A 13,693-nucleotide genomic window follows, 5' to 3' on the forward strand; every position below is an offset into this window, starting at 1 on the left:
GTAAAATCAAAGACACTCAACTATTGTAAGTGGTCTCTTATTTTAGGTTATACATTTATTCTGGCATATAATATAATATACTATAATACATAAAAATATATATATAAAAACAAAATCAAAGATCATGAAAATAGTGGACGGATATATGCAGGGTACTAAAGCACAAAATAGTCCAATATAAATATGTATATATGCCACTATTTCACCATCTTTTTCACTAAATCAGTTTTTACATGTGTAGCTGCACTGGTAGAATTAGTGTAGTGAATAAAAAGCATATATTGGTGTTGTAGTCATTGTGATGCCAGCTTATTCTTACCACCACTCTAATGAAATATGAGTCAGTCAGATTCTCTATAATTAAACACAATTTCACACCAAACCCCAATGTGAATGTGTTCTCTCAAACTCTGATTCATACAAAGAATTTCAGAATTCTCCAATAAGCTAAATTTCTAAAAGTCCAGCTTTAAAACTTATTATTCACTACTCAGGACCATGCAGCAGCTTCTAATACGCATACAATTCAGGCAACTAGTAAAATTATTTTACTAAATTGTTTGTTTAGACCACATGAGCCTAAAGCCCCCCAGCACTGGGCTGTGGAGCAGGGGAACCATGTTCTCTGAAGTGAAAAACCTCTTTCCAATACCAGACCTCACTGATGTTATTGTTTTTGGGGTTAAAACAACCACACCCTCCACACATCAGTGCTTTAACTATTAGTGTAAAGCCTTTACAGATGATTGTGTTATTGCAGCAAAGGGGACACACCTCCTACTATTACACTGATTTCAGGAGTAGTGCTCTATGAGCAGATATATACTGTTATAAATGCTGTAGTACTGTCAGTGTTTACACCTATAGAGAAGCACAAAAAAACACTCAAGCAACCAACTAGCTGTACAGTAACTTCATATAGGTGTGCAGACAAAAAAGTCACAGCCAGCTGTTTTTCCCTCTCAGTCACACACACATACATTCAAGCACAGACAAGAAGACAATATCAAGAATGAAAGATTCAAGTATTTCTGAACAAATGGCAACAAAATACATCTTTGGAGTGTGTGAAGTTATTATAAACATTGTGGAAGACCACCAAAAAAATACATATTTGACTGCTAGTACAATAGAGGGCTATGGGGGAATTTCATTCAATATGTAAATTCTTTGCATAATTAAACAGTTAATAAGTAAGCAAAATCATTCAGAGTAGTTTACTGTAAAATGCTTAATTCTAGAGCAAATTACAATCAGATTTGTTTACAGTGGTGGTGGATTCAGAGGCAGAAAATTATTTCATTATACATATTATGACCATGAAAACATTGCCTGATCCCTGGTACTAGAACATATTTGGTTTAAAACAATCAGATTTGGTCTTCAAATCAGATATCATGAAAATAGTGGAGGGATATATTCAGTGTGTTGTGAAGCACAATATAGTCCCATATAAGTATTTCTACCAATATATTATCATCTTTTACATGAAATCTAAAACTGGAAATAATATATAAAAAGCATATATTAGTGTTGTGCTCAATGTGATGCGAACTTATTCTCACCACCACTGTAATCTGAGTCAGTCAGATTCTCTATAATCAGCCACAATTTCACACCAATCCCCACTCTAAATGCGTTCATCTCAAACACTGACTTATACAAAGAATTTCAGCAGAATTCCCCTTTAAGCTACTCTAAAATAAAACATTTCTGAACAAGTCCAGCTTTAAAATCCTAATTTACATTTGCAAAGAATGTTATTTAATTAACTTGTAATTATTCACTACTCATGACCATGCAGCAGAGGGTAACTTGCAATATGCATACAATCCAGGCATACACATGTTTTTTGTTTAAATATGTAACAGTCCTTTAAGAGAAAATATAATAACATTTCAAATATCTGTAGGTGATTTTGTCTGGAAAAAAGTACCTGAGACAGAAGAGAGCGGCCAGGAGAGCCAATACTGGGAACTTTACAGAGTATTTTTACACCAGCTAATATGATATGAATCAGAATTAAATAAAATACACACTGTCAGAGCTTCTAAAATAAAAACAGAAAAAACAACAAATACATTATTGTGCTTAATATAATATAAAACAGAATTAAAACAGAAAAAGCAACACATACATTCATTACATAAATGTTGTCACCCATTGTAGCCATATGCGAACAGGTTCAGTGCACATTTTAAAACAATGAGCCAGTTTAGCTCTGGAGTTAATGCGTTGTACTTAAACATTAGACAAATCATTGTGTGGAAAAATACAAACTAGGCCTGGGCGATATCTGAAAATACGATAATATTTTCTTCTAGGTATCAATAACATTTATAACCATCCTTTATACGTTATGTTGCTCTTAGCATCAACTTTATCATTTACATTTTAAATAATATAATATTGCACTACTCATTACCTCAATAAACTGTCACTTAATGTTTGGAATAAAACCTTAAATTTTGTAAGTGTGACGTATGTGTAAAGGATGAAATTCTGTTTAAACAATCCTGCTCTCAGTGCTCTCTCCCCTACTGGAGAATCTTCATATTGAAACGCTAAGCCATACATTTCTAAACTCAAGTCCATGTGTTTCACATGTTATAGAAAACAAGGCATTTTCCTTCAATATAGCAAATGCCTTCTGGAGAACCTTTGAGAGCCACATACTGTATGGAAAGCCATGAGGTATTATATTTGGATAATTTCACTACTCATCAGAACCACTGGTACATTTAAGACTCAGTACATATCACTCTGTAGAACCTTCCATACATGCATGGATTTGTACTGTAATATTCAACTATATTCCACTGTACTGTAATAAAAATATTTCTAGGTCTGTGACATTAACTATTTTTGTTTGGACAATATACTACACCAGAAACTGTTGTGATATATTATCATTATAAAATAATTTTATGCTACTAATATAATTATATTGTAATAGCATAATAATGCAGTTACAACCTTTTAAAAAGCAATTAACTGTTTTTCCAGGAATATTCAGACATTAGAACTGTAATATAAAAATATTTTAATACAACTTAAGGGCTGTTTTTAAACAAAGTAGACATGCCCACTCATTTATGTTAATGGGCTCTCCCTGCTAACAAAAAACATAATAGGCAATACCTAGGAGATGTCCAAATATGGTTGTTGGTTGGTGTGGCACAGTAAATAACACCACTTCCTGCTTGTAAGCTACCACATCATGTGGAGACTGGGGTTCAATTCCTGGTCTGGGTGACTGAATGCTGCACTACACCAATAAGAGTCCTTGGGCAAGACGCCTAACACTACATTGGTCCACCTCTGTAATAAAAAAAAGTCAGCTAAATGTTGTAAATGTAATTGTAGTACTATATACATCGACAATAAGTCGATAACGTAATGTCTGAGACCATCCTAACTGTTCCTACAGTAAAAATAGGTTAAATATTTCATGCACCTTTAATAATAAAACAAAAAGTTGTATTAAATTAAAAAGAGCGTCAATTTCTACATCTGTTTTCCCAACACAGCAATGATCAAATCTAAAGCATCACTGCTAATATCTTATTACATCTACCTATCGCCCAGGCCTAATACAGACAGGTGACAAAAGAAAAATTTAATTAAATTAATGTTTCCAGATAGGGGTATATGATACAATTAATAAGCTTATATTTTTGTGTTATTTTGTGTTATGTGTTCCATTTATGCTGCTGATAGCATTTCATTGCTTATCCTATAGAATGTAACACTTTGTTCCTGTTACTGTGCCAAATTAGTAAAATACCTTTGTTCTGATTGTCTGATCTGTACTGTGCCTTGTTTCAAAAGCAGTCCAAAAATGCTGAAATTCATCTTATTCAAATGCTGTTTACCATCATTATCACTATTGCCAATATAACCACCTAATAAACTATTAATTTATTTGCTATTTATTTACTATCAACCTATGTTGATACTGGATAACCATGTTTCCTCTAATCTTAGTTTTTCTAGATTTATATATTTTATAGTAGTTTATATTCTCTTTTATTTCTGTTCTTTTATAGACAGATTCTATATAGTGACACTCCTTCTGCTCTGTTCTCTGTGATGCTGCAACATGGCAATTCCCCACACTGCGATCAATAAAGGATTATCTTATCTTATCATATGTTACTTCATAACCCTAATATGAATGGGCAGAGATAACCCAATATAGGCTGAAAAGATGTACATGTGTAAATATATTGTTTTTGTGACACCACAAAATTGTGATGGCAGCCCATGATGCCCAAAACCTTGATTATTACAATTCATGTCTGCATTTCCTTTAATTTGTCACCTGTCTGCTGACTATGGTTGAATTCGTCTCAGCAGACAAAACACAAACTCCTCACTGCATTTAAACATAGTTAAAAAAAAGAAACAGAGATGAAGCACTTCCTTGAGATTTCAGTGCTTAAAAAACCTTCCATACAAATCGCATCATTATTGCACAAACATACCAATAACCTTAAAACAAATCAATATATAAAACAAAGGGAAAACATACAAGAACATGTAGATCTGAAAAAAGAATAACCTCATTACCCAGAAGTAAAGACTCACTGTATTAATCAATCCAGTTCATGTGCGTCTCCATCGATCCTTCGCTCAACGTCTTTATTTAGAACTTTAAAATATGCATTTTGCATCCTGCATTTGACCAGCCTTTCCATTACAGGTCAGATCCTTCGGATCTTCATCTGCAGTCCATAGCTCCCAGTCTGAGGTTTCAGAGTCCAGAGACTTAATCATTTAAAAAGTGCTTGTTTGTCAGTAGGACTTCTCTCTTCTAAGTGTTATACAAAATGTAATATTAACAGGTGTCATCTGCAAAAACAAGAAGCAAAACAAGCCATTTATAAAATAGAAAACTTTCTTTTTTTATACTGCATTATTAGTAGCACTTGGTGGTAAATTGACCAGTGTATCAAAATATTAGTACATAGAAAACGTAGTATTATTTTAGCAAAAGCTGTAAATGATAAGCATTTTACGTCACATAATATAGCCTATAATAGCATTTGTTGTAATTGCATCATCTTAATGTAATCTAATAAAAAATAGATTAAAAACTTTTAAACTTTAAATGGAAGTCAATGTAGAGATTTTATTTAATTCAAGTCAATTTGAAACATTTCCATTTGTCTATTCATTACAAAACTATATCAAATTGTGGAAAATGGCACACAATGGGGATTATCAGGAAAATAATTTAAACAACAAATGCAGTCTAGCTATGCATTCAGCGACGTTAAATAGCATCTATTGATGACACAGATGTAAAAATGCACACTTAGTATATCTAGTCCCGATAGAGAAGAACCACTTTCGCTGAAGCGTATCAATATCACCCAACTATTGGAATTCAAAACTCACCATGATACCACCATTTAGTCTTCTTTGGATTTTTATTACATGTTCGTACATAAAAGGAGTTATCAGGAGGCCGCCTCTGCAACAAACAAACAGACAAACAAATAGTAAAATACATTGTCCAGGTAATACGGTCCCATCTTGTAGATACATTTATTGATCATCTTATAAGAAACAACTACTAAATAAGTACACTACTATATAAGTGAACAGTTACAGACTGTAGCATATCTGTCACTAATTATTGTGTCATTGTATCTACCTCCTTCATCAGTGGAAAAGGACCAACATATAGGGCCATGGTAATGTTAATGGTGCCCATGTGGGTCTGCTCACCTTTTCTTTGCAGCTGGACAGCATGCTGATAATACTAAGACAGACAGACTGTACAGAGAGTGCTGGCGACCAATCTTCTGTTAAGATGGACAGGCAGATGTGACCGTTGCTATAAATGTGAGGATGGACAGGTATATTTTCTCCCGTAAACATTACCTGCTCAAAAACACACACACAAAGATAAAAGCACAACCAGGGTTATGAGAAGTCCTCTGTTCTTGTGAAATGCTCAAGGCAAACCTGCAGGAGAAACTGACTTAATGCAGCAAAAATTCGAAATGATTTCAAGGATGAATGTCTTTTTTTTTATTATATAATGTCCATGAAGAAATGAAAAAGAAAGAGCACCATCCTGAGTCCAGCTGAGGATCTGCCCTACCTTTGGAAAGCAGCTTTTGAGTCAAAATACTCATATTACAGGATTATACACAAATGCGAACTTGGGTTTCAGAGTGTTGCGTAGTTTTCATGAGGAGTGGCCAGGAATTGCAAAGACAGAGATGCTATTCTTTATATTACAGGTCACTGGAGCTGTTTTTTATGCTATGGTAAGGTGACTAACATTCCTGACACCAAAACACAGTTTTGCCAGTTCACTCTACAGTAATATCAAAAGTACCTGAGGTGAGTCAAAGGGATATCGACTACTGAATTTGAAAAGCAGCTGAAATTTTTCTCCTTCATAAAGAGTACCAGAAGCTCCCTCCATATCTACAATCCACCTGCAAAACACAACAAGATAAACCTTAAAAACTCATTTTACAAAGCAGCAAATTATACAAAGACAAATTTCTTATCAAATTAAATATCCTAATATTAGTGTCTAAAATAAAATGTAAAGATCCTCCAGGATATATTTCCTAAAATTAAGGGTATTATTTAGGTGACAAATACATATATATCCACCTATTCAGTCTACAGCCATTTAGTGCTGCCTATTTATACAAATGTTACTTTTCAATCAGAATCCTTTGGTGGAGGTCATGTAAACAATAAAATACAATAAAATGAAGAGGATGAGCTCTTTAATTAAAAACAAAACAACGTGAATAAACATGACCTTGACTGACAAACATGACAAACAGAGAGAAAATCTCTTGGTCCTTCAAGTGTGCAAAAAGTGCTTTAAATGTCTAAATGAAAATATAAGCAATAAACTGTCTAAAACACAAAATAAACACATTTAAATTATTGTTAGGTAAAGTGAAAATCTTGACTACAATAAAGATAATTCTTTAAGTAATTTACAATCCAGAAGAAAGCATTAGAATATCAGGATATGCACGTTCGGCAAGCTGCCTCATATTTAACATTGAACATATTTAACAAGAAAAAATACATCATGTGATTTAACTTCATAACACAAATTACCAGGATAATGTCATTTAAAATGAAGATTGTGAATATGAGTTATTTACTTACTGTGTTATTGTATTCTGTACACTCTTTTCATTTAGGGTCATTCCAGGAGGTGGGTCATTTTGCAAGGCTAACAGTTCTTTCTGAAGCCTTTTCTGTTAAGAAGGGAAAAAAAGATTAAAAAATTAGATGAAAAATGTTTTTAAAACTGAGAAGGCAAAAAATTGACCAAACAAAATCTCACTGTTTTGTTTAGCTGTTTGCACTGCAATATCCAGGGAATGTTATGAAGCAATTCTGCTGCTGTATGTAATGAGGTTGCTAAATGGTTACAAATGGTTGTCCTGGGATAAATGTGTTGTAAACGTTTTATATGTGCTACAGTTGTGGTCAAAAGTTTACATACACTTGTAAAAAAACATAATGTTATGGCTGTCTTGAGTTTTCAATAAGTTCTACAACTCTTATTTTTCTGTGATAGAGTGATCGGAACACATACATGTTTGTCACAAAAAACAGTCATAAAATTTGGTTCTTTCATAAATTTATTATGGGTCTGCTGAAAATGTCACCAAATCTGCTGGGTCAAAAATATACATACAGCAACAAAATTTGTCAATTTTGGTGATGTAGCGAGTTGTGTCAATCAAATTAGCTTCATGTCATGGCCTCTTCACTTCTTGTAAGTGATTCTGATTGACTACAGCTGTTGACTTCTCATGAGCCCATTTAAATAGGGCTCATTTGACCCAGTGATTAGACTCAGCTACAAAAGCTACAATGGGAAAGTCAAAGGAACTCAGTGTGGATCTGAAAAAGCGAATTATTGACTTGAACAAGTCAGGGAAGTCACTTGGAGCCATTTCAAAGCAGCTACAGGTCCCAAGAGCAACTGTGCAGACAATTATACGCAAGTATAAAGTGCATGGAACAGTTGTGTCACTGCCACGATCAGGAAGAAAACGCAAGCTATCACATGCTGCCGAGAGGAGATTGGTCAGGATGGTCAAGAGTCAACCAAGAATCACCAAGAAGCAGGTCTGCAAGGATTTGGAAGCTGATGGAACACAGGTGTCAGTCTCCACAGTCAAGCGTGTTTTACATCGCCATGGACTGAGAGGCTGCCGTGCAAGAAAGAAGCCCTTGCTCCAGAAAAGGCACCTTAAGACTCGGCTGAAGTTTGCTGCTGATCACATGGACAAAGATAAAACCTTCTGGAGGAAAGTTCTCTGGTCAGACGAAACAAAAATTGAGCTGTTTGGCCACAACACCCAGCAATATGTTTGGAGGAGAAAAGGTGAGGCCTTTAATCCCAGGAACACCATGCCTACTGTCAAGCATGGTGGTGGTAGTATTATGCTCTGGGGATGTTTTGCTGCCAGTGGAACTGGTTCTTTGCAGAAAGTAAATGGGATAATGAAGAAGGAGGATTACCTCCAAATTCTGCAGGAAAACTTAAAACCATCAGCCCGAAGGTTGGGTCTTGGGCGCAGTTGGGTGTTCCAACAAGACAATGACCCAAAACACACATCAAAAGTGGTAAAGGAATGGCTAAACCAGGCTAGAATTAAGGTTTTAGAATGGCCTTCCCAAAGTCCTGACTTAAAACCCATTGAGAACATGTGGACAGTGCTAAAGAAACGGGTTCATGCAAGAAAACCATCACATTTAGCTGAACTGCACCAATTCTGTCAAGAAGAGTGGTCAAACATTCGACCTGAAGCTTGCCAGGAGCTTGTGGATGGCTACCAAAAGCGCCTAGTTGCCGTGAAAATGGCCAAGGGACATGTAACCAAATACTAATGTTGCTGTATGTATATTTTTGACCCAGCAGATTTGGTGACATTTTCAGCAGACCCATAATAAATTTATGAAAGAACCAAATTTTATGACTGTTTTTTGTGACAAACATGTATGTGTTCCGATCACTCTATCACAGAAAAATAAGAGTTGTAGAACTTATTGAAAACTCAAGACAGCCATAACATTATGTTTTTTTACAAGTGTATGTAAACTTTTGACCACAACTGTATATTTCGTTACTTACTGTTGAAAATAAATAAATAAATTCTATCATGAAACCTAAACAGTACAATGATGTTATCTTTCTGTCTATCTTAACTGAGCCCACAGTGCAAGGTCAGAAACACTGTGGTGCCCCTGAAGCACAGATGGTTAAGGGCCTTGTTAAGGGCCCAAACGTAGCAGCCTTGTTAACCTGGGTTTTTAAACTGCAGCACTGTAAACAACAGCCCCTCTATTCACTGAGCCACCTCAGCCCCCTGTGACCTTAGAACAACATGCAATGTACAATGACAGTAGGAAAATGTATGGTTGGATGGGTTCTCAGAATGTCACATTTAGGTTGTTATTTTGATGATCATATTAACCCTCTATGGCATAATGCAGCCCAACAAACACAGGCAACAAACCAATGTATGTCGTTTATTTATATTTTTTTATTATAATGTCACATGGCATAGCTACATGGGTCTAAAAATAAAAACATGTAGCTATATGTGCAGGAATATGGAAAGAAGTATATTTGCCTGTTTATATTGTTACTATATACTTACATTCATCTTGTAGACTTACAAAAACTGTTTTTTATTATTCATTTTGTGCAGTTAGACCACTTTTGTTTGATTAAACATGGTGAAGCAGTGGTTCTCTAAATCTCTGGTCCTGATGGAGACCTCCTCCTCCTCCTACCTTACATGTTCTTGGTGGTTCCTTGCTCTAAAACACCTGATTCAAATGATCAGCTTGTTATCAAAGGTCAAAATCTACATTTAAGTTTTTAATATTTACAGGGACTTCCAAGCTTCCAAAAAATATATTTTTCCTCCGGAAATACACCATTCATAATACACATGTTATAATACACAGGATATGTATGCTATATATGAGCCCTACCAAAGAGAAACCAAATAGTAATTTCATTACTTACTTTGTTGTTGTTGTTGTTGTTTTAAGAGCATTAAGAAAATATAAATAAAAATGTATTTTTCTTGGATTTCTTCCAAAATAGAGAAACGGGTGATGTATGGTTATACGTTGGGCTCATACACAGAATTTTGTGTCATACATAAATATGTGTCCACAAATCTTAATAACTTCATAAATAATAACTATTTTAGTGTTTATCTAGCTAGATAGCTAAGTACTTTAAAGATTTATAGTGCTGACACCTAACCAGCAAAAGCCAAACAGATGAACAAAGTAAAAATATGGACAAATATAGCTTAGCTATTTCTTTAGGAAATAATAGGATCATGGAAGTTTAACCTTCAGCCTCAAAATTGGGTTAATTAAATATAATCCCATTTTAACCCAAATTGGGTAGATTTTTACTGAGGTAGTCAAGTGCCTATCACCCTCTAGTTGGTGAAATTGTATGGTTGTCATATTTAAAGTCTGAAATTATGTAGCGAAACTGAGAGAAAACTCTTTAGCTGTTGGCATTAATTATATTTTTGCAGAGAACGTTTTCAGACCATTTTCTTATTTTATAACATACTGATTATTTTGATCACCACTGCTTTATCATGATTGTCCTATCAGAAGTGATCTAACTACATAATGTTCCCTAAAAGAAATAAATAGAAAATACAATGTTTTAGAAAACTAACAACGGGAATGTAAGAATATAGTAATAATAATACGAACAGACACGTATACTTCTTTAACTACATATTGTTGCACATATAACTATAACAAGCTACAAAAAATAAGAGACAGCTTAAAAATTATGAGTTTCTTTGATTTTACCAAATTAAAAACCTCTGAAATATAATAAAGAGCTGCTGAACTGCTTGAATTTTTGCACCAGGAGTGGCATAAAGTTATCCAAAAGCAGTGTGTAAGACTGGTGGAGGAGAACATGCCAAGATGCATGAAAACTGTGATTTAAAACAGGGTTATTCATCCAAATATTGATTTCTGAACTCTTAGAACTTTATGAATATGAACTTGTTTTCTTTGCATTGTTTGAGGTCTGAAAGCTCTGCATCTTTTCTGATATTTCAGCCATTTCTCATTTTCTGCAAATAAATGCTCTAAATTACAATATTTGTATTTGGAACTTGGGAGAAATGTTGTCCGTAGTTTGTAGAATAAAACAACAATGTTTATTTCACTCAAACATATACCTATAAATAGCAAAATCAGAGAAACTGATTCAGAAAGTGAAGTGGTCTCTTAATTTTATCCAGAGCTGTATTTGTATTTATGGCCCACTTGAACGCCTCCCTGTATAGGAAGTAGACATGCCTTGTAACACTGTTTTAAAATGGGGTACCTAAAAACCGAAAGATGGGTTGTTTCCTGAGGGAGACATTATACCACAGAGGGTTTGATAAAAGAAGGTAACCTGGAGTGTGTCGTTAGGAGTTGAGCTAACGCTAACTCTCGCGTTAAGCCGTGTGGGATTTAAACTGGTCACAAATATAAATCTGCTTTACGTTTAATGTTTTTTTTTTTTTAAAGAAACCCAACGTTTATAAACTGCTAACACGATAATTTAGACGATAAAAGTCGACAATGTGATTTAATTTAGATGATAATCAGGAGAAACGCGGTTATTAGCTAACGTTACTCTAATCTTCGTGAGGTGAGGCTAAAATAAGGCAGCAGCTGGTTTAGCGTTAGCTCTGACCGCAGCGCAGTAATACACTGCAGCAGGCTAACCGCGGACAGGCTAGCTCCTAGCGCTAGCTTCACCCGCACCGCGGAGTTTAATAACACAGCCCGCGGGATCAACTCCGCCAGGGTCCGAGGAGATAACAGACACTCCGCGGGGGCCCAGGACAACGTGTAGCGGACGTGCAGAGCTGGAGGAGCCGCCGGTGGAGCTCCTTGGCCCGGGGTTACAGTGAGCTCTACATTTAGCTACTGTCAGTAATGAAGTTACAGGATGGAGAAAAGACACACACAAACAGGGGGGGACCGAAACATACAACACATAATACACACTTACATACTCAGCACTGAATAAAACAGGTGAACAGGTGAGACTGACCCAGACACCTTACCTGCATCGACGCCATGATGGAGGCCCCAGCATCAGGACTGCCTGCCCGTGTGTGTGTGCGGACTGTACGTACATACAAACCGCGCACGCACACGCGCACACATACACACTTGTAACTTGTTCACTATTTGTGTGCACATCATCATCATCTTTATCATCATCACCATCGTAGCAAGACAATACCTTTAGTTGTTACTAGAATAAAGAGTACAATTAAGGTTAACTCTCTGTTGCTCAGTGCTGCCCGCAACCAATGTTATGGTTATTATACCTTTCTTTAACTCCTTACTCGGATGGTTCACTTGATGGCCTCATTGATGCTCAACTGACATTTAACTACAATTCAACTGCTTGTCTATTAAATGCAATTGGTGAAAGGTGAAAGTAATTTATTCGCTATTGAATGTAACCCTACATCCAACTCTAACCCAAACTCTAAACTCTAAACATTTTACAACTGGGTTTAGGGTTATATTTAAAGTTTAGGTTAAGGTTAATGTAAAGCCCTATCCGGGCGCGATTAGTTTTTCAGGGGACGTCTGTAAAAAAATATTTCACACTTCTTCTCACTGATAAAACTCCTGCATTCACACTGCAATTGGAAAAAAAAGGAGGGCCAGTGAGTTTTTTGGCTTTCACGGTCACAACAAAGCATTCAGCTCCTCCATCTCCACTTAATGTTGTGTGTATATGGATCTCCATGGAAACGCGCACCCAAAGTGTAATGTAACGGTAACGGTGTGTGGCAGTGGAAAAATAGTTATTTTATTAAAGGCAAGGTGACAAACTGAGGATGTGAGTCCAGTCTGAACTAAAATTACCAGGGGACCACAGAGTTCAGCAAAAAACAGTAGGTAATTCAGCCTGTAATTTTTCCTAGAGGACATCTGAGAAAAAAAACACATACATGGTCGTTCCAGACAGAAATAAAAATCACAGATGACCCCCCATAAAAAAAGGTTATTGGCCCAGGACCCCCTAAAAAACGAATCCTGTTCGGATAGGGCTTTGGGGTTAGATTCTATTTTAAATAATTTACAATCAACATAGATTTATGTTGCCTTTAATAGACATTCGGTTGAATGGTAGCTGAATGTCAGTTGAGCATCAGCAAGGCCATAAAATGGACAATCCAAGTAGAGTTACTGACCTTTCCATACTTACTGAAGTACTCCATACTGAAGTACATGCTGTATACATGAAGACATTGCCAGGATGTGTTCTGTGCTCTGACTGCAGCTTCAGCTGGCATAACAAAGGAAAAGGCAAAGGAAAAAGACAGAATGGTTTGCTTCTTTCCAGGTTGCAACATTAAGTGCTCGTCACTCTATTAATCATGACTTTACTTTAAGGCTGTGGCGCCCGGGGATTAGAAGTGCTACAGGTTGTAAACAGTGTTTTTAATAAACTTTTTGTGCAGTTTTAAAGTGTAAACAGTGTAAAAAGCAATTTATCTGCAGGGGCAAAAAATATACCCCGTTAAAACCCATTCTAGCCTGTTTAGACAAACTGCATAAAATGCTCTGAAAAGCTGAGGCAGAGTGGAGATGGGCTATTCAACAAAGT

General features: G+C 35.7%; 1 protein-coding gene across 1 annotated transcript; it reads right to left on the minus strand.

Annotated features, from left to right (window-relative positions):
• Positions 1-23: 23 nt before the first annotated feature.
• Positions 24-12,290, minus strand: ube2wb (ubiquitin conjugating enzyme E2 Wb). Its single transcript, XM_007260097.3, has 6 exons — positions 12,129-12,290; positions 7,159-7,250; positions 6,356-6,458; positions 5,737-5,892; positions 5,404-5,479; positions 24-4,854 (listed from the first exon to the last, which is right to left on the minus strand). Exons 1-6 carry the CDS (start codon positions 12,141-12,143, stop codon positions 4,841-4,843), a joined length of 456 nt encoding a protein of 151 aa, XP_007260159.3. The 5' UTR covers positions 12,144-12,290; the 3' UTR covers positions 24-4,840.
• Between the last annotated feature and the right edge of the window lie 1,403 nt (positions 12,291-13,693).

Source organism: Astyanax mexicanus, chromosome 1 (genome assembly GCF_023375975.1).
Source record: "Astyanax mexicanus isolate ESR-SI-001 chromosome 1, AstMex3_surface, whole genome shotgun sequence".
NCBI lineage: Eukaryota > Metazoa > Chordata > Actinopteri > Characiformes > Acestrorhamphidae > Astyanax > Astyanax mexicanus.

What these genes read in the sequence shown, in the direction of transcription:
- ube2wb (XM_007260097.3), bottom strand. An exon ending in GTACAGAATACAATAACACA is followed by an intron (nt 6,459 to 7,158) that starts GTAAGTAAATAA and finishes TGTGTTTTGCAG; the next exon opens with GTGGATTGTAGATATGGAGG. An exon ending in TGTCCAGCTGCAAAGAAAAG is followed by an intron (nt 5,480 to 5,736) that starts GTGAGCAGACCC and finishes TGTTTGTTGCAG; the next exon opens with AGGCGGCCTCCTGATAACTC.